This window comes from Ailuropoda melanoleuca, chromosome 8 (assembly GCF_002007445.2).
Source record: "Ailuropoda melanoleuca isolate Jingjing chromosome 8, ASM200744v2, whole genome shotgun sequence".
NCBI classification, from domain to species: Eukaryota; Metazoa; Chordata; class Mammalia; order Carnivora; family Ursidae; genus Ailuropoda; species Ailuropoda melanoleuca.
The window spans coordinates 97,563,962-97,586,249 of NC_048225.1; the positions used below are offsets into that span (position 1 = coordinate 97,563,962).

General features: G+C 36.1%; 1 protein-coding gene across 2 annotated transcripts in view; it reads left to right on the forward strand.

Moving 5' to 3' along the window:
• Window positions 1–1,358: 1,358 nt before the first annotated feature.
• The window catches only part of CRB1 (crumbs cell polarity complex component 1), a 201,495-nt gene continuing 180,565 nt past the window's right edge, over window positions 1,359–22,288 (forward strand). For both annotated transcript variants that reach the window (XM_034666977.1, XM_034666978.1), the window contains exon 1: window positions 1,359–1,555. In XM_034666977.1, coding sequence (XP_034522868.1) covers window positions 1,486–1,555 — 70 coding nt within the window. In that variant the 5' untranslated portion in view covers window positions 1,359–1,485. The remainder of the gene's footprint in view (window positions 1,556–22,288) is intronic.

A 22,288-nucleotide genomic window follows, 5' to 3' on the forward strand; every position in this document is an offset into this window, starting at 1 on the left:
AAAAACTACAGGAAACTTAAAGGACAATGAATCTATTGGGAGCAAATGTTTTCCATACTTAAAACATCTGACTAAGAATCAAGATCCAGTATTTATAAAGAAATGCTACAGCCATATAAATAAAATGAGAAAAAGAGCTAACAGAAAAGTAAACAAGATATGAGTTGCAAATCACTGAAGAGAAAATACAAATGTCAAAAAGTTGCTCAATCTTTAAATATGCAAATTAAAAATCTCAAGTTTTATTATTAATTTTAAAAATCTATACAAAAGCAGAATAAATAGTATGATGAACCCCTGTATGCCCAATAGCCCACTTCAAAAATTATCAACAAATGGCCATTCTTGTTTCATATATTCACTACCCTCTCCACTGAAATTTAGATGGAACTTTTACCCTTTGATATTACTGAAGGTTGAGGAAAGTATAGAGAAACAGTTTTCTTCACACACAGATGAGAAGAGTTGAAATTTTGTGAAGTATCTATTAAACTAAAAAATGAACGCAATGTAAAACCCCAAATTTCTGCCCTTTTCGGCATTTGCCCTAGAGAAACTCTTTTTTAAAAAAAATTTATTTATTTATTAGAGAGCGACTGCATGCGAGAGAGTGAGAGAGAGAGAGAGCGAGCAGAAGTGGGGAGGGGCAGAGGGAGAAAGCATACACCCTGCTGAGCAGGGAGCCAGATGCTGGGGCTCAATCCCAGGACCCCAGGATCATGACCTGAGCGGAAGGCAGCCGCTTAACCAACTGAGCCACCCAGGCGCCCCTAGAGAAACTCTTTTAAAAAACTCTTCTGCATTTGTACAAACAAGTGTGTAAAAATAATTCTTATTGAATTAGTATTTGCATAAAGAAAGCTGGAAACAGCACTGATGCCCAGAAAAGGATAAATAAGCTATGGTACAACATATGTTAAAACAACTAAGCTATGGTGTGGTACATCCATACTGTGGGATGCCATGCAGCATTAAAAAGCATGAGCTAGATAGATTTTATAATGTGTCAAAATATGAGACATATTGCTGAGTGAGAAAAGCAAGCTGCATGATAACACACATAGTATGATATCATTATTTAAAAAAATGAGAAGAAAAATGATTTTTACATCTATCAACTACCATCTGTATGTCTATCAAACTATGTTCTAGAATGGTATAAAGCAATCTTCACAAGCAATAACAATGGTAGACAACTATTAGAAATGACCCAAGAGGGGGATGAATCCAGTCCAGCCTGAAAAAAATCTGCACCAGGTTTGAAAAGTCACCCCATCCTCCCCTGTAACATGCTTAGAAGCACAACTGCTTTTTGAATCTAAGTCCCTGTGTTTTCCAGTGAAGGAGCTGTAGGAGGGACAGAGGCAGGGATGGCATCAGGAGACTCTGGGGCACCTGCTGTTTTCTGACTCACACAGGGAGTCACGAGCGGACTTGGACCAGAACCACCAGCAACACCTCAGAGCCTGTCCTCCTACTAAGACCATGGCGCTTATGAAAATTAACTACTTTCTCATCTTCTACCTCAGTTTCTCACTGCTCACCTACATAAAAAGTAAGCTTTTTCCATTTATTGAACTTTTGGCACCCTTCCTGACTTAAATATTTCTAGCAAATAGTTGATAATGTTGCATGTTCTACAGAATACAACTCTTAAAAAAGAAGTACAGAGAATTTGATACAAGCAAGTGTCCTGCGTTAAACAAGTCAGGGGTACCGGTCAGTGTGAATAAAATTGTGATTCTATGATTTCCAATAATTAGACATAGAAAATGTTCTTTTTTAACCCTTTCAGTGGTGGTGAGCAGGGGGTTGAAATGGCCATATAGAAAAGAAGGTATTTTATTTTGTTTACACTTTTACAAAAAATAGATTTGGCACTTGATAATTGATATCCTTTAAAAGGAAGTTCATCAAAAGCTATATTGTATTTTATTCCCAATACTATGTATTTATCTTCACTTTTAAAGAACTTTATGTTGCCACCTTCGCTCTCATAATCAAGGAGATAGTCTCAATTTTTCCCAAAGGATAATGGTTCAAAGCACCAAAGAGAAATGGGCTTCTTTTCTATTGTGTTTGTTTCTGTTTTATAAATGAAGATATTATATTCCACAAACTTCCCCAAATAAAAACAGAAGTAATGTTTCTAGGGTATCTTGTCAGATGTATCCCAGTGTGGAATATCAAAGGAGACCGAATGGCCTCAGCTGTGCATGTATGAAGGACAGTAGCTATTGAATACATTTAAAACGAAGACAGGCAGAGTGTGTGCTTTTCAAAGGGGCTATGTGATTTGTGTCTGTTGAATCTGAATATCAATAAGGCAAAGCATAGAGCAGCTGCCATTGAACAAGACGACTTGGCATTAACGCACAGTGTTGTATAATCTGGGTCACCTTCTGTAGCCAGTGAGATTGTTACTTGTACAGTTTACATCTGAGTGCATATTAGAGGTTGGATAGAGACAGGAGTACATTCTGTACATAGGTAGCTCAAGGCAGCTACAGAAAATCCAGGTCAAACTTTAAATAACTGAACGGTAAAATTTACCTGATTGCAATACGCATGTGTGCGCACACACACACACACACACACACGGGATTTTGGTTTTTTGGTGATGTATTTGTTGAAAAGGGTTGTTATTTAAATCCTTATTCATCCTCCTTGAAACTTCAAGGGGGCCCATGCAATAGGAAGTGAGGAAGGGAAATGCTATGTTGAGCAGTACAGGTGGGAGAAAAAGGAAGCAAAAGAAATAAGACACATAAAATGCAAGGTGAAGTGAGTTTACAGTACATTTTATAGCAAAGAACTTTGTAATGCCAATGCAATACATATTAACATTTCTAGCACTTGCTGCAGTTAGCTTTCAAGGAGATGAATATGTAACCTCTAAAGCACGCATCTCTTTTTTTTAAGGGTCTTGTAATTATGAACCTATAATTACATACAAAGAACTCTCTCTGAGTGGGTGATTTTATTGCTACACTCTAAGTAATTGTAATTATTTGATTTATTCTCTAGCGCACTATTTCTATAGTTTAAAAAACCAATTTGAAGCTTCACTTCGTTTAATTTTTAGGCAGGCCAACTTCTTTCTGTGTTAATATATTTGCTGGCAAGACATGATGATATTGCCTGCCATGTTAAAACACTTCAGACTTTTTTTTGTTGTACCTGATTTTAAAACTTTCACAACCTGGTCTTAGCCTTCTTTTCTACCCTTATCTCTTAGCACTCTTGAAAATGTTCCAGTCAAATAAACAAAATAATAGCAAATCGTACAAGTTTTTAATGTGTTAACATTTTTTATATGGTATATTCCATTTAATGCTTACAACAACTCTATAAATAAATACTGTTATAATCATTGGCATTTTATAGAATGAGACCAAGACTCAGATCACTATATCAGTGTATCTCAGCCTTTGGTACATCAGAGAGCTGAAATGTTCACTGGAGATACAGTCTCTCAAGTATAGCCCCAGATGTTTAGTATGTCTGGGTAGATCCTAGGAGCCTGTAATTGATCAAGCTCTTGATTTCAAATGCAGGTGATCACAAGTTCTGCATGACCCAATAAATCTCTCTTGAGAACTTTATTGAGAACATGATGATGGTAGGAATCATTAAAATAGTAAAATATAAACATATCTCTCTCCTCAAAGGGATTCTTTAGGAGAGAAGGTAAGCAATATAAGCCTTGCAAGCATCATTCCCATTTAATATACTTAACCTACCTATCAAGTAGAATTTGTCATTAATTCCGTTTTATAGCTGAAGAACCTGAGGCATGTACAAGTTGATTTACTTGCCCAAGGCCATACTGCTAGTGAATGGTTGAGCTGGGACTAGAATCCTGTGGTCTGCTCTGCATTCTGTGCTCTTAGCTTGTATGTAGTGATTCCCTTGAAATGATAATGTGGAAGAGCCTTAACATGCTGCTCAGAATATAATAAACACAAGAAAGTTTTAACTATTAGGATAGAATTAGTTGAATGGATCAATGATTCTTCCTCTTGAATTTTGAAATAAAGTCCCTTGAATTTGAGAAAAAAAGAGTCACCTTTGGCTACAAGCTATATATTTATGTTACTTATTTTTAAATAAAAGTGGTGCCTTGCTCTCCTACCAGGGGCATGCCAATGTCCTACACTCTTTATTTCCTTCTAGATGAGCACATGGGACATGGAGAATATTAGAGCAAGGTTCAGGAAGTGACGTTCACTTTTGCTTCCTCAGCATGTAGACATTCCCCTTTACACGGAGTTGAAATGAATTTGCTACTACTCTCCCAGTTGTTTTCTTCTATGTTCCACAATTTGCAAAACTGGTTCTTATGTATGGAGTCAACTGAATTTTAATAATTCAGGAAGATCTTTTTTTTTTTTTTTGCTTTTGATGTATTAAGAGAGAATTTTATTGGAATAAGACTTTCTTATAGTCCATTACTGGGGGCTGAGAGCACCTTGTAATAACTCTCTATGCAACCTTGACATAGGACTCTGTTGTGAAGGGGTTTAAAGAAATTATCACAATAAAGCAACCGTGAATCAGAAAAGTCATTTATGGCTATATTTCACTTGTCTTTTATACATTTGGAGGTAAATTGAACATTTTCTATGTAAATGCCACATTTAGACTAATCTAAAAGTCATTGTTTTAATCCATCTTCAAAGCATGGTCACGGTATGTAAATAAAACGTGGTTTGATGGAATGACTATTAAAGTTATATAAATAACTTCCGTGACTTTGGGGTACTATCCAGTCTTCTTGAAACCCTTCAGCAATTATGAAGTAACCAAATTTGAATAGAGTTATTTTAAAGAATACTTTCTTTTCAATCTGTCTCAGATATAAAGAACAAATAGAATCTATAAAGAGATGGTCTGATTTATCCAATCTTAATGCCATTATCAAGAAAGACTTAAATTTACTCAATGAGTCACAGAAAGTTGATGTTATTCATTAGGCAGTAATCACCCACTCTCCTTTAAAATTCTACATGTGTGGAGACACTTAAAAATTTCGTATTCACTGTGTTAGTTAATATCCCTACAACAGCATGTTGTAAATTGCCTACATAATTATTAGAGAAAAAGATATATTTGCTTCTTCATAAAATAATTATCTCATCATCTTAAAATGATTTCTACTTCATAAAGGTTACTCACTGTTCCCTAAATAATACAGCAGAATTAATTTTAGCTTCTTTTTTTTATACTTATCTAAGGTGAATCAGATTTTTCTGAAGAATTGCATTTTTTCATTTTTTTTAAGAAAGGAGGGGAGGGGCTGAGGGAGAGGGAGACTCTTACACAGGCTCCATGCCCAGGGTGGAGCCCCACACAGGGCTCAATCTCACCACCCTGAGATCAGGGCCTGAGCCGAAATCAAGAGTCAGACACTTGACTGACTGAACCACACAGGTGCTCTGCATTCTTTTCTCATTTTTGGTGATTTTCAAAAATTATCCTTAATGGTATTAAAATATCATATTTTGAAAGTCAAGTGGACAACAAAAATGAGTTTTTAGTTATCTTTTAAATGTTATTGCTCATTTCAAATAAATAAATAAAATCTTAAAAAAAAAAGGTGGTGCCTGGGTGGCTCAGTCAGTTAAGTGTCTGCCTTTGGCTCAGGTTTGAATTGAGCGCTCAGAATTTTCTCCTTCATAGATTTGCCCTATGAAATTAAGTTAGTGTCTGATTAATACTGAGAGTTGGCGCTAGAATTGGGGATAAATGTGTTTCCATATTTTCTCAGGACAAATAGCTTAGCTCTTTATCTAAATAAATGTTCATTACTTTAAGCTGTTTTTCTTTCAGAGATTATATTTGTTACTTGGGGCACCAAAAGACTACAATGCCTTTCATTATCAATGCAAAACATGGATTATAAATTACTGGGCATGCATTATTTGTTGTGTTTATTAACATGCCATTCTTTATTTTCCTCTTATGTTTTCGCCATAACAGTGAAATCAGAGAAGGACAGTCACTCAGTCGTCTAGCACTAGGTCTTATTTGTTGATATTGTTAATACTTTTTAATCAATCTTCTAGAGTTTCTTTCCCAATCTAATAAAAAGCAGTGATTTTTCCAAAGTTTTACAGCAATATGTTAGGTAGGTTGTCCAATATTCCCTAGCTTTTCCTTTGTTCTCAGCAAAGTTCTATTAAATGGAAAATCCAAGACAATAATAACAGTAAGGGACACAGAATGAGAGAAGACACTGTGGTAAGAATAGGCAGGACTATTTAGAGCGGAATGGTTTTGGCTGCAACCAAAAGTTTCTTGGTTCTAGAGGGAAATCAAGGTAAGATTAGTCATCCCTAGCCTCAAGACAGGATAATGAATAAATGTTAAAAGTTTTTAATTCAATCACTTCATTTATTCCACAAATATCTACGAAGTCCATATGGCTGATACTGTTCTAGGCTTTGAGGATGCAGTAGTCAACAGAGAGACCATAATCCTTGCTATCGTAAATTATTGTGCAAATAAATAAGCACAATATGTAATTGTGAGCTGGTAGTAGTGCTTTGGAGAAAAGCAAAGGATGAAAGAAAGAGAGCAGGTGAGACGTGAGGATATCTGGGTGACTATTTCGGCAAAGAAAATAGCAAGTACAAAGGTCCTGAGGCAGGAATGTGCCTACAGTGTTTGAGATATTGCAAGGTGTTCAACATAGCTGGAGTAGGTTAAGCAAAATAGAGCAAAATAGTAGGAGAGGTTTCAGCTATATATGTCTATTCTTACAGTGATCCTACACAGTAGCTATTCTGAAGCCAATTAAGACACCTAAGGCCAAGATAGCTCATGTAAAATATTTAAAACACAGTTACAAGTGATAAAATTAAGATTTAAACTCAGGTCTGTCAGGTTCTAAGCCTCATACTAGTTCACAAAAGCCAAAAGGTAAACATTCAGGAATTTTGCATGTCTGTTATTAAACCACTCTAATTTGCAATGGTGGAAGTAATTGCATTGGAGAAATTTTGACAAACACAACAAATCAGGAGGTTTTTTAAAAAAAATTATTATTCCTAGATAATTAAGTATTTATTTCACCTTTAAAACCTTTCCAAATTAAAAGCGTTTACAGTTTCAACTGCTATCCCACTCTTGTGACTAATTTCTGCAGAGGCAGGAATTGCTCATCTGTAACCTAGATTACTCTCACTGTCGTCTTTTTGGTTCTTTACGTAATTGTCCTGATAATTCCTGATGAATAATTCTTTTCTCTAAATTCAAAATTCTTTAACCCTTTAAAATAAGCCTACTGTAGGCAAATTAGTGAGAGCAGGCAGCTAATGAGATTGCGTCTATGGTTCAATCTCAGGACAGTTCCATCTGCTTCACGCAGAGACCAAGTCTATTCAACAAGTAATGGTCTGGCCAGTCAGTGCCAGATCTGTAGTTTTGAGCACAAGGAGAGGGAGAGAAGGAAAACAACTCTTAGCAAATTGAGTATCACTATTGGAAAAATGAACCGCGAGTTAGCAGCAATAAGTAGATGAATTATTGTGATTTCTTATCTTTTATAATTTTAGTTATCTTTCCTTCTAAATGTAGTTGAAGAACAATTATTTATATGTTTAAATACACAGCAGCATCAATTTTTAAATATGTAGAGTCAGGACATTCAGATTCAGGCCCTGGTCCATCATCAGTTAGTTGCCTGTCCGTAAATGCATCATTTAAGCTCATAGGTCTCTAATTTTCCTCACTTGTAAAATGAAGGGGTTAGATTATATAATTACCAAGTTTCCTTTGAGATCTACATTTTAGGATTCCATGATTATTTTGAATAATTGAATCAGAGTTTCATAAGCAAAGGGTATTTTTAGTAATCTCACCCCGTATGAACTACCTTTCACTAGGTCATGTTGCAGCAACAAAGTCAGCATTTGAATGGTTTAAAACAACAAAGGTTTATATTGTGTTTCCATAGTACAGTTTGACTACAACTCTACTTCATATGTCTTTTTCATTTGGGGGCACAAGTGGAAGGGACAGTCCCTTTCCAGAAAACGGTGTTTTCTGGCAGAGGGAAAAGAGCAATGGTAGAACCATGTAAAAGCTCTTAAATCTTTAGCTCATATGTGACTTACATCACTTTGGCTCACATTTCATTGTCCGAAGCAGGTCATATAGCTAAGCCTGATGTCACCAGACAAAGGATGTATTAAGGCAGAAAATATTTGAAACAAATAATATAGTCTGCTCCATTTTTTCTGTTGTTTCCAACTTGCAGGAAGATATTTTTAAACAAATTTTTTAAGTAACCATGAATATTCAAAATGAATGAATAATAAGATGAATAATAAAAATTTAAATGACATTGACAAATATTTCAACACATATTTATTAAGCAGTTAATATGAGTAATGTGTTGACTATAAAAAAGATGACTATTGTCCGGGCATATCCATACTATGGTGGAGCAGACAGATGTGTAAAGGCTGTTCACACACTGTCTAAGGGAATAATCACACTTTGAGATATTGCCAAATGTCCGTGCACTGATCTGGGCATTCTTTCTAGATGTAGAGATAGAAAATTTAGTTCAAAAAGTCAAACTAGTCTTATGATGTGAAGAAGTGTTTTCTGAAAGTAAATATAATCAACTTGCCTTGAAATCATTCGCCCTAATAAAATTATACTTTGATGTTAATTTCAACTCAAATTTAGGGAATAGCATATATAGTTTGTATGTTATAAATTCCTATTTCTCTTCATCTTCATTTCTTTTTTTAAGATTTTATTTATTTATTTGAGAGAGAGCTTAAGCGGGGGTGGGGAGCAGAGGGAGAGGGAGAAGCAGGCTCCCTATTGAACAGGAAGCTGGATGTGGGGCTTGAACCCAGGACCCTGAGATTATGACCTGAGCCCAAGGCAGACACAACTGACTGAGCCACCCAGGAGCCCCTTCATCTTCACTTCATTTATCATTAGAACCTTGAAAGGAAAAACCGTTTTTCCCTCTACTTACTACCTTACTCATACCCAAGACTTCAATACTCCTGGCCACCAAATGTGTGGGTTTTCCTAATTCTCTGTGGATACCAACTGGGTGTCCTATAATTCAGTTCAATTCTGACACTATTTACCTGGCGTCAATGCAAACCCCACAGATTAAGGGCTCTGTCTCCCCAGACCACCCACCCCCACCGTCCCCACTTCATACGCAAGACCAGGTTATCACTCATGCTTCTGTCAGACTGACTATAAATCAGAGGTTTCCACAACCACTTTCTCAGGCTTGATAAGCTGTTAGAGTGGTTCACAGAACTCAGGAAAAAAAAAACAGCTTACTTACCAGATTATAGATGTACTGTAAAAGGATACAGCTCTGGAACAGTTAGATGGAAGAGATGCATAGGGGAAGGTATGGAAGGTGGAAAAGGGTGCAGAGCTTTTGTGCCCTCTCCAGACACTGCCACGTGTTCACCAACCCAGAAGGTCTCCAAACCCTTTCGGTTAGGTTTTTTTTGTCTTGTTTTGTTTTTTAATCAAGGCTTCATTACATAGTCATGATTGATTAAATCATTGACCACTGGTGATTCACTCAACCTCCAGCTCTTTTCCCCTCCCCAGAGATCTGGTGATGGGGTTGAAAGTTCCAACCATCTAATTACATGGTTGGTTCCCCAGGCAACCAGTCCCCACCCTGTGGCCATCTAGGTGCTTTCCAAAAATCACCTAAATAACGAATAGTGTTGTGCTTAGGCTCACTACAATTAACGAGACACTCCTTTCACCTTTATTACTCTGGAACTATTTCAGAAGCTAAGGACAAAAGACCAAATATTATAAAAATGATGCTCCGACGGCTCTTAGGAAATTATGAGTTTTAGGAGCCATGTGCCAAGAACTAGGGATGAAGACTTCTATCACAATATCACACACCTCTACCAGAGGTTGGTTAAAAAAAAGAAGAAAAATAAAAAGCAAAACTTAACATTTTGGGTATCAGTGCCTAAAAATTGCATCAAATACACTATTATAAGAAGCTATTGTTAAGAGATAAACTGAGGTAAATTACACATATTAAGCTTATTTGAGGGAAAAAAAATCTATTTGAATCAGGCAGTGCCAAATGGGAAATGGTTAGGAGCATTTCTGTGACAAGAGGTAGGGGAAGGACTGTTATGGAGAGCAGGTGGAAGCAAAGTAAGGCCACTGCTTAAGCTGTTGCTTTTATTTAGGAAAGCCTAGTGGGCTGTTTGTGATTGGTTGTCCTCAGGTTTTGATTTCTTAACCTTGAGGCATTATAGGTATAGGTCTGGGTTTGTTTACGCAGGCTTAAGGCATTAGGGCCACCTCAGTGTAATGGCCTCCATGTTTAATTAATACTTTCTGGACTAAAAAGCCTTTAATCTGCCTGTTATATTACTGACTATATCTTTACATTTTCTTCTAAGCTAATCATATATTAAAGAATTATTTTCTCTATTTATAAACTTAAATAATTATAGAAGTAAATAGAAATCTTCTCCTAACTAACCTCATTATATCTAATTTATTTTGCCTCCTGGCTTCCTTTATGGAACCCTCTATGGAGCACTGAAAATAGGGTATGTATGTGTATTTAATTTTCTGCTCAGTGGCAGCAGCTAACTGACTAACTGTTGGAACTGCTTGAGGTCCTGAACTCAGCCCTAGAACTAAGGAGAAGTTTGCACGAACTTGCTGCTTTCTCTAGGCTTGGAAGAGCAAGAATAGATGCAGATAGTGTCCATATAGAAGGACTCAGTGTCAAAAGCAGAAGCAACTAAGCCCTACCCTCTTATCCTCATATTCCTTGTGTTTGGATCTAATAAATCTCCAGGATCCTGTTTATTTTTAAATTAGGGGAGTCGATAATTCATACTTTCCTTGGATGTCAGATACAATTAAACTTTGTCACCCATCTTCTCCAGGCATTATACTGAGTAGTTTACATAGTTTATCTCATTTAATACAAAGCTCGTGATAAAGATGATTATTCTCATTTTGCCTAGAAAGCCAAGGCTTAGAGAGGAAAAGTAAAACCATTCACTAAATAGTTCATTCAAATATCTAAAATTTTTTTTGTTTAATGTACTTTTCAATATAGCCATATCTCACATTCAGAATTTGGAAATATTGATTCCAGTATTCACGAGACCACTTAAACATTGCACAGTTTAAAACTTTTGGTCCCCCAGAATTATATAGCCTTTATATAGATATTGTAAAAGAGTTCTGCCTCCAGACTTTTGGCTTTATGAAGGAAAACATTAATGTAAATATAACTGGCAATCGTAAATCGGAAAACGTAATCAAGGGAGGGAGATGCAAAGGGGAAGTTCATCAATTAAGCCTGTAAATAAGTTCCATTTATGAGTAATGAGCTACAGCTTAAGTCATGAGAAAGAAAGGTATTAAATAAAAATTATTTATCATGTATACATTGATGTGAAATGCTGGGATCTGGGAGCGAACAATCAAGAAAGAATTCTTGAGCCATCTTTGGTGCAAAAAAGGTGGTTTTATTAAAGGAAGAGGACAGGACCTGTGGGCAGAAAGAGCTGCACTGGGATTGTGAGGAATGGCTGATTATATACTTTCAAGTTGGGAAGGGGTTGGGATAGTATAAGTCTCTAAGTAATTTGGAAACAAGGTTTCCAGGACCTCGAGGGGCTAGCTGTTGTTAGGATAAGGTCACTTACTACTGTCTAATAAACCCTTAGTGATGAGACATATATTGGTGAGTCATATGCTTGGAGGATGATTGCTAACATGTACCTTGGGGGATAGAGATAAAGGAAGTTTCCAAAAGGATTTTATATGTTAAAATAGACTTCCAGGATCCTGGAGGTGGGGCTAATGTCAAACTAAGATTGCCTTCTGCCCTTAACAAAGTATTCACATTCCACAAGTTGAGTTCCTGGAGGAAGGTCACTCTGCCTGTCTCAAGTACTTACCAACGGGCTGTAAGTTGTAAGGAAATTTAATTTTTTGCTACATTTCTTTTGCTTTCGTTCTCCACATCATTCTTCACCAGTGCATGTGCTACAAGTATAATCCCAAATATCAACATACTGTATATCCTCGAAGAGAAATTTGTTGTGAGAATAATGACAGAATTTCAAAGAACCATGAGCTTGAGGAATAAACTGGCTTTAAAAAAATCCAAATACCACACTGATCATGTTTTCTACCAGGCACATTTCTCTAAGGTATTTTTATTTGCTCTAACAGGTAATTATTTTTTACTTTAATATTGGAATTGCTTAGAATATAGATTGTCATAAAGATATATCTCATTAATTCTTAGAATCAGTTATAGTCCCTACCATCAATATAACCATTTGTTTTTTAAATGAAGGGTAGTTTTCATGTTCTTTTTCTTGTAAATATTTTACTGAATTTTCTTATTTAACTCTATTTGTTTTTGCTATCTTATGGCATATCTTAACCATGTTTGGTAAACTATATCAGTGAGGTTTTGTGTACAGTAATGTTTTACACAATTTAATGTGTAAAATAAAAACATGGGGGGGTGATTTAAGTGGCGAATTTTTATGGGTTCCAAGTCCAAATATTATGATTCAGTTATTCCTTGGTGGGACCCAGGAATCAGTTTTTTGTTTTTTGGTTTTTTTTTTTTTCAAACAAGCCCCACGTGATTCTGATGCATGTTATTTACAGACCAGACTTTAAGAGACACTAATCCATAGTTTAACAAAATAGGAGCTGGGAGATTATTGATTCTCAAAGTGTGGCAAAGGCCGGTATGAGGGAAGAAGTGGGGAGAGTAGGGGAGTAAAGGGTAAGAAAAAGGCAGGAAGCAACCAAGGGCACAGTGCATTTGGGAGCTACTAACAGAAAAATGCCCCAGTAAGGAAGTGATGTGAGATAAGGGGGTGTGGGTGTGGTCCATGTAGGGAAAGGCTTTAAATGTTGTAATGAAGAGTTATACTCTTGTCAGAATTGCTCAAGTGTTTTCACATCAAGGCCCACAGAGAAAGGGTCGTATATGCTCACCACACTGGCCCAGTGTCAGGCCTGCTGACAACCAAGGCTGACCACCTGGCGCCTCCTGCAGCCCTGGCACTCCTGTGACCTACTCTTTGCATATATATTGGGGAGAGCCACTAAAGAAGATGGGAAGACACTGAAGGGCTTTAAACAGGAGTGCTGAATGCTCAGCCTTGGCTACAAGGAGGATGTACTAAGGAGGTGAAAGGTTGTAGGTAGAGAGGCTTAGCATAAAGTGATGGGGACCTGAAACTGTGTGGTCATAGCAAAGTGGAGGAACCAGGGGGGACTTAGAATATTTAGGGGGAAATCAGCTTAGCATTTGATGAGAAATGAGTGAGAGGGAAAGGGAGTATAGTGAATGATGATTTCCAGGCTTCTTAATCTTAAATGGTATGACATCATCTCAAATAGTAAATGCAAGGAAGAATGCAGGCTAAATACCTACAATTGAAATTTTTATTTTGAAATATAATGGGGATATTCAGGTGAAGATGTCCATTAGGCAGTTGGAGATACCCTTCCAGAGTTCAAGGGAGAAACCCAATTAGGAGATGAAGATTTGTGTCCTCACTTGCTACTATCATTGAGCCCATTCTATAGACTATTTACCATGATAGGAACAGAAAAAGTCTAGAGAGAAAGTCTATAAAATTTTTTTACATTACAGATCAAAGCCTTAAATATGAATATTCATTTCTAACAACCCAGTAACTCTTCTAGGAAAATAATAATTAAAAATGAGGGCAAAGATTAACATGCCAAGGTAGCCATAACATTTGTATATATTGAGAAATTAGAAATAGCCCTAATGAAATCAATCAAACACATTTGTACTAAGAAAATATTTGAAACATAAATTGTGTTGCTTTATGCTCTGGTATCTAGAGTTACTTTCAAAGATAGAAACACAATCCAGTAACCAAAATTAAATTAAAGCAATTTAAATATTTTATGGGGTCTCTTAAATGCATGGAAATACAGAATATAATTCACACAAAAAACTTCAAAAGAAATACTCTTTCTCCGTTTTTATGTTCTCAATATCTCTTGCCACTTCCCCGGGTCCAATCTCTCAGCCTTCCCAAAGATCCCTCCTCTTGAAGGCCTCATAAGTTACCCCTACTTTTTTCCTCTTTAAAACAAATATCAACCCTTTCTTATATAAGTCCCTGTCTTGGATTCTCAAATCTGCTTCTCTCTTTTCCCGCTGTATTAATTTTGCATCAGAAGAACCCAGGGATAAATCTGGCAAGAATAAAACAATTCATAGAGGTTGGAAGAGGGGTAGGGAAGATGAGCAAATAAAACCAAATTTACTCTAGAGGGCAAGGAAAGGCAGAAAGAATTCAACACTTATACCAAAGTTACCTTTTGTCTCCCCAAAAATATAAGTGGAAAAAAAGAAACCACACAGAATGTCAAATTGTGTGTCATGTACAGCATATATGTGATGTAAAAAAAAAAACCAGGTAGGCAAAAAATCTTTAATAATCATAAAATAGAATATCATTTATACTACATTTTATTTAAAAATAATATAGATATTCTAACAATAAATTTTAAGTCACAGAGCTCCTGCTAAGAGGAACTATTTATAGACAAAGATATTAAGTAAATATTTCCTATTTTTAAGATGCAGAAAATAGATGCTTATTAGAGAGAAATCAGTTTTGAAAATATGTAAGAAATGAGAAATAGTTAATTTCAATCATAAGCTGTATGACCTTGACCTGTTTTACTTAAACTATACTTTCTCATCTGAAAAATGGAAATGGTGATTATTTCTAACTGCACTGGAGTATTGTGAGGATTAAATAAAATAATATGTGTGACACATTCTGTTTTACCAGGAATTGCGGTCTTATCTTCAGACTGACAATCAAACTCAAGATTCACAGTAGGCTTCATCAAGCACTAAGGTTGGTTATCTTTAAGAAAGTTTACAGGACAAGCATCATGGCACACACAACAACGTAGCAGTTATCTTGTGATCCCTAGGTACACAGCTTTGGATATCCCAATCATTCTGCACACTGGGTGTGTGTAGTCACAAGGAACAAAGTTGACTGGATACAACTTCAGCTCAGGGAAGCCATCAGCTCTGAGGTCCCTTCAGTTTTTATATTGAGCCATATACATGTAACTGTTTAGGCTAATCTCCTCAGGTTTATGAGAATAGCCCCCACGCTGCAGGACAGCTCCATTTCATTAGTTCCCAATCACTCATTAAACAGACTTGACAATGAGTTTCAAGTGCTTGGTCCAGTACACAGGACTTTCATTTATCTTGTATCCAACATAGGTAATTTATAACCATACCTGAGTTGCTGCTGCAAGACTAAAGGTCAAACCTTCAGGAAATGGCCAAAGAAACATCTGTTAACCCTTCTTTTCCAGTATGTAAAATGCTGAGACACAGTAAGCAAATAAAAACCTTTAGTCACTGCATTTATCCTTTAAAAGCGGATAGATCAAGTGTTCATTATAATACTGTAATTGTTTCAGAAGGAGAAAAAGGGAATCTACTGCTTGGTTGGAATCTTCTCCTCTTTGACAGTTTTTTGAAATGATCATTGCTAAAATTGTTGCTAAAACCTATGCCTCTGTCACAATCTTTCACTTGTAATAAAATTTAAACTTACTCTGTCCTTCAAGTTGTACTGGGTTGCAGATTCACGATTATCATAGAAGACTTTAAAAATTCAGTGTCAGAGATTGAGGGATGATGACAAGATGTGCTCTTGAGAGCTGGTTGCTGAAACAGCTTGGGGATGAAGGCTACTAAAGTGTGAGGTAGTCCCTAACTGTGAAGGATTGTTCCTATCCACACTGAAGTCCCTCTGGAGTGGGAAGTTACTAGATGGTAGTTGGGATAATTGTTTGTAGGGAGTGAAAAGATGAAGCTCCATCTGCCCCAACGGCATGGCTTCTAAGAAGATCATGCAAGAAAATGATAGCTAAACTACCTTTAATAATAAATGACCATGACTTTGGGCGTCAGAGAGTAAAAAAAGAGACCGTGGAGAAAATCAAGGATGAGGGAAGAGATTGGTCAACTTGGCAGAAGGTCAACTCCACAGAAAAACAGCCAGCGAAACATTCCTCTCCGAGGGATGTACAAGGGACTAGTGACAAAAGTGTCAAATTCTCCATTTTAACTCATCTGTGTTACTGCATTTGAAAGCCTCTCTGTGTCTCCAAAACTTCTGTGAGATTTTATGACTTTTATAGCCTTGGGGAGTGGAATGGTGAATAATGGTGAAATTGAGCTATTAACAGGTACAGTGTGACTCAGACTTCCCTCTCTGCCAAGGCCAGTGTGATGGGAACAAGAGTTTTTTGAGAGATCATAGTCCAGAAGTTTGAGGTGGTGACTGACCATAAAGTGAGGAGTAGCCCATGGTAAAACATTTTGTGCACAGGTGGAGCATAGATGCATGACTCAGGAGACAAAGCTGCTCCCATTTTCACTGCAGGAAGGTCATGCCAGGGGAAAGACACATGCTGATTAAGTAGTGAGGAGAATCATCTAGATAGAATAGAAACTTTCTCAATAAGTTATAATTTTTAATAATTATAAATTTAATTGTGCTTATTCTCTGAATTAGAGGAGAATATTTTTGATATATATAAAGTTTTCTTGGCTCTCGGTGTACTACTAAGACTTCTTACCCAGTACTGTAAAGTCAGAGTGTTTTGTTAGAATTAATCTTCAGTGTTATCATAGGTTATTAGTGCCTGAAGACCACCTGCATACCTTGGATGACCTCTTAATGCACCATCCAGGCTTATAGAGAAATCACTGACATGGTTCTTATTTTTTGTATTATAATTTGATAAACATTTTATTTATATATGTAATTTAAAACAAAGCCATATGGTCATCAAAAAAAATTAAAATTTGATTCGATTATTCAAGCACATGAATCATTTTCTCTGGTTCAAGGGTAAAAGGAAAAGTACTTTGAATTCTATTAATTTTCTTCATAGAGTATTGGACATTTATGAATAAAAGTTCATAAATACCAGAAAATTCTCAAATTAAACTTACGTTGATAGATTATTGTGTAATATTTGTGTGCTTCTGGAATTCCAAAAATTCACGTTGTATCACATTGTATTCACATTCATAGGTCACAGGACAAGTAAAATGAATTTCTGGAATATAGCCTGAATAAGCAGGAGTTAATTAAGAAATAATATATTATGGTATATTATATATTATATTCTATTTTAGAATCAGAAAGGCAGAGCTTGATAATAGAGAGGCTGAATTTGATAAACCCCAAATTGGAAAGGTATCACATGGGCGGTTCTAGCCCTTGGAACTGCAGAATATCTTCATCCGACTATAACTAGCCTAATATACCCAAGTAGTCTGCTGCATACCTGAAATTTTCTCCTCAGAGTTTATTGCTTTTGTTACTTAAGACTTCACAGAAGGTTCGTTTATTAAAAGGCAATTCTATTTTAATCCACCAATTCATCAACATAGATTTACTTTCAGTTTATTAACTCAGAGACGTGAAGCAAGAAGACCTAAATAGATCAACTGTGGAAGAGTTTGGAAAAGTCTTTAAGCATGTGAAATTGGTTATGGTGACCCCTATAATGGGAATCCTGATTGATCCCAATGCAGAATGGGTATGCTGACTTTTTACTGTGAGGAATAGAGGTACTAAAGAAAGACACTGGAGATAGTAACAAGGCATGCTAACTTTACCTATGGCTTGCCTAAAAAAAGGAATCACTCTGCTCATGAAGGAGAAAGAAATACAACTAATCAAATGATCCACCTGGAATTGCCTTACTTCTTAGTTATACAAACTTAGGTAAAAATGAGCAAGAAATCCATTGCATTTAAAGGTCATAGTCTGAAGGGCACTTCTACTTCTGAGCAAATGGAGTAACAGGGACTGGAATTACCATCCTGTCTGAAGCAATAAAAAAATTGACAAAATACATGAAACAATGGTTTTCAAGACATGGGCTATTAGGTAATGGACAATCCTCCGCAAGTACTGGGAAACAAAGAAAGTGAGCCCTACTATCGCTTAAGCTTATTATCTTTACATAGTTTCCAGGCAACAGCATAGGAAGGGGGCACCTGGGCTGAGCTCAGTAAATTACTGAATTGAAGGGGAAGTTGAATGTTTGAGGACACGCAGACAGAAAGAATTCACAGTACAGAGAATTAGAGAAGATTTCCGCACAGACAGAATACCTGAGATCTGCGGAAGCTTCCCCTTGAATATTCAGCTGAGTTCTGATTAGCTCATGCATGTGATGAAACTACCCAAGACCTGGAAAAGGATATGACCTGAAATGATTAGAGGTTATAGTGGCCAGCACTTACAGAGGGCTGATAGCAGCACCTGTACTCACTGGCCAGACCAGATAACCTCATGATTTATAGGACATTGGATAGAGTAAACAGGGTCTTGCTCAGTATTGGTGAATAATTAGCTCTAGACTCAGCCTACTCTTGTCTTGCTTAGCAAATCTTAAAAGTAAATAGGAAGCAGATCAAACTATTTCCAAATAACTGCATCCTAGAACACGCCTCAAGAAAATATATAGGAATATAAAAATAACCAGCACTTAACGATGTAAAATTCACAATCAAATAAAAAAGGCATTCAAAGAAACACAAAAATAAGACCCAAATGAGGATAAAAATCAGTCAATAAAAACTGATCACAAACTGACACAGAAGTTAGCATTATCAGATAAGGGCATTAAAACAGGTATTATAACTGTATTACAGATATTTTAAAAAAGTAAAGTATAAAAATGGTAGATATAAAAAAGATTCAAATCAAACTTAGATTAAAACAACAATATGTGAAATGAAAAGTACATTAATGATAAATTAGGCATTGAAGGAAAGATTAGTGAAAAGAAAAAATAGAAATATAGACTATCCAAAATTAAACACACAGAAAATAAGGATTAAAACCAAAACAAAGTAAAACAAAGAGGCAAAAAAAAAAAAACCCACCTTAAAACAGAGCAAATGAGCTGTGGAACAATTTCTAGAGGCCTAATATAGGTGTAATTGGAGTCCTTGAGCAAGGGGATAAGGAGAAAAAATATTTGAAGAAATGATGGGCAACAACAACAACAACAAAAAAACCCTCAAAGAACTCAATACCCCCTTCCCTCACAAAAACAAAACCCCCCAAAACATCCCCAGCATAAAGAAAACCACACAAAAATACATCATAATGAAATTGCTCCACATAAATGGCAGAGACAATCTTAAAGGCAGCCAGAGGGAAAAGAAGGCGTATGACATATAGAGGAACAAAGACAAGAATGAGAGCATTTCCCCCTAGGTAAATATATAACTGGTAAGGCATCTCCTGGCAGGTTGATTATACCACTTTTAATATGGAGGAGATTCATTCCAACCGAAATGGACAATTATTCTACATTTGGCTTTGTTTCTCCTACCCAACATAGTTATCAAAGCAACACAACCCATAGACTCCTAAATGCTGTAGTCACATCATGCTATTCCATACAAAATCATTTCTGTCTTTTCTGATTGCTATTCTATCTTATATTGGGAATATTGTTGATGTTTAATATTATAGTGTAGTTCATAGGTTATAAACTGTCAGGATAAAATTTTGACTAGATGTGGAAAGAAATGTAGTAGGCATCCCTAAGATGGCCCACAATGATCTGCCCTACCCCACTCCACTCATGGTATTCATGCCCTCGTGAAACTCCTTCTCCTTGAGTATGGACTGAACCTCGTTCTTAAGGAACAAATAATACAAAGGTAATGGATGTCGCTTTAGATATTAGATTATCATAAACTGCAGCTTCCACCTGGGGTGCTTACTTTTGTTCTCTTTGTGTGCTCTAAGGGAAGCTAGCTGTCATACTGTGATCTTCCCTACGGAGGGGATCACATGGCAAAGATTTGCCTAAGGATAACAGGCAGTGAGGAACTCAGGCCCTCAATCCAAAGATGTAAGGAACTCAACTCTTCCAAAAACTACACTAGTGACTTTCGAAGCAGATTGTCCCCTTGTTAAGCCTCCAGATGAGACTGCAGTGCAGCCCCAGCCAACAGGATGACTATAACCACATGAAGGACCTTGAGTTGGAGGTTTCCAGCTAAGCTGTGCCTAGATTTCTGACACACAGAAACTAAACATTAATAGATGTTTGATGTGTTAAGCCACTAAGTTTTGAAAGTGATCTGTTATAGGAAAACAGATGACTACTACACTCAGAGATCCTAGAATTGGAGAATGTTGTGTCAAAAATGCAGAAATAGGAAAACTAAAACCGCAAAAATCAATAAATAGTATTTAGTAAGAGTTCATGGTACATATAAGACAGTTCATGGACTTGGAGCTTTTAAGTTTAAAGACTGATATGAATCTCAAAGGTATGATATTACAAGAAGGTTTATAAAGTGAAAATGAGGATGTTGTTTAACCTTTATAATGATTGATTATTACAGTGGGGGTTTCAAAATTGCAGGGGATTGGTTAAAAATGGTAATCTTACACCATTTTTAGGAAGATGACTTAATTTTCTTGTATGATTATCAGAGACATTTACAAGAAATATCCTGAGTTTCACTTGTTTTGCAGAATGAGTTAAATTAAGTTTCACTTATGTGGTTTTCTTGCTCAGGGAATTTCCAAGTCTGGTCTCCATTCTATATTTAACATCTATGAATGATGAGCATATGAAGGGAGAGGGTTCTGGTGTTTTTTTTTTTTTAAGAAGGGTTTTATTATATTAGGTGGGAGTCTATTGTTTTATTTTATTTTTGAAGTTTGCATATGGAGCAATGGTGCACGTTGATGACCAGTAGGCACACATAGAATTACATGATTTTTGCTATCCAAAAATTTTGAAAAACCATTTTTATATTTAGGCAATTTGTCAATTTGTTTTAACTTCTCAAGATAAAAGTCAGACTTCTTGATAACTAGAACATGGGCATCAAATCTAGATTCTGCCAATCAGACAGACATGCGTGAAACTTGGATTTGGAAGTGGCAACTCTGCTCAGTGGAACTGGTATAATAATATTCTGGCAAGCATGATGATAGAACTGTTTGTTAAGTTGGTGGAATTCTGGCATCTGATACTGAACGTTACTGAGGCCAAGCTGCAGTAGCAATGGAGTTTCCCTTAGAGAAGTCCTTGTGGTAGGACTGCCATTTTTCTTGGCTGCACGCTTCAGAGACAGGATGTCTGACTTTCAAGTGAGGCTCTGGACTATCCAATATTCTTTTATAAAATTCTTTTCTGTTTAAAATACCCAGAGAGGATTCTGCAACTAAAATCGTTTTTCCCATAGATTATAATTTGTTGAATGGCCCATTGTTTTCCAGCGGCTTGTCATTTTACTTCTACATATGTATATATGTACATATGTATGTACATATGTATATATGGTTCTAAATGAAGGCTCTTCATGGTTTCATTCTTCTTTTATCTACACCTGTACCAATACCACAATATATTCTTAGAAATTTAAAAAAATACTTTACCTATCAATTTTTAGATTACTGAACTAATGATTTCTTTGCCTGTAAGCTTTTAACATATTATCTTTTCCATCTGATTTCAGTTTTTCTCTTTCTTGAGTATATGTCAGTCTGCAGTAGTACTGTCAGTAAGTAGGAAATATCCTCCTGAAAAATCATTATTTCCTCCTTAACTCTTGAATGATATCTTATCTTTGAAGGTATTATGTCTTTGTCTTCAGATCATCATTGTTTCTGTGGAGAATTCTGATCTCACCCTAATTTTCATTCCTTTGGTGTCTGTTTTCTTTCTGGTTGCATACTACAATCTCTTCATCTTCTGTATACTGTGATGTGCCTTGGTTGGGAATTTATTTTTATTAATTTTATTTTATTTCATTTATCATATTTAAAACTTTTTGAGCTTTTTTTTAATGAAGTTTCACAACTCTCATGGGTTTTGAGGAATCTAAACCTTTTATCACCTGAGTACTATCGCTTTCCCATTCTCTCTGTTCTCTCTGTGTACCCCTTTTAGATGATTATGGAGCTTTTTCTTCTATTCTTGTTCTCTGTTAACCCTGCTAACATATTTCCTCCTTTTCTCTTCAGCTATGTTTAATTTATTGAGTTTTAAATGGTTACATATATAGTTATTTTTATCCAGTTATATAAAAGTTGCATTTGTCAGTCTTTAATCTCAAGGTTCGGGGCTTATTCTCCTGTTTATTGCTTCTGTTAACTCATTGCCTTTGTTTCCTTTTATG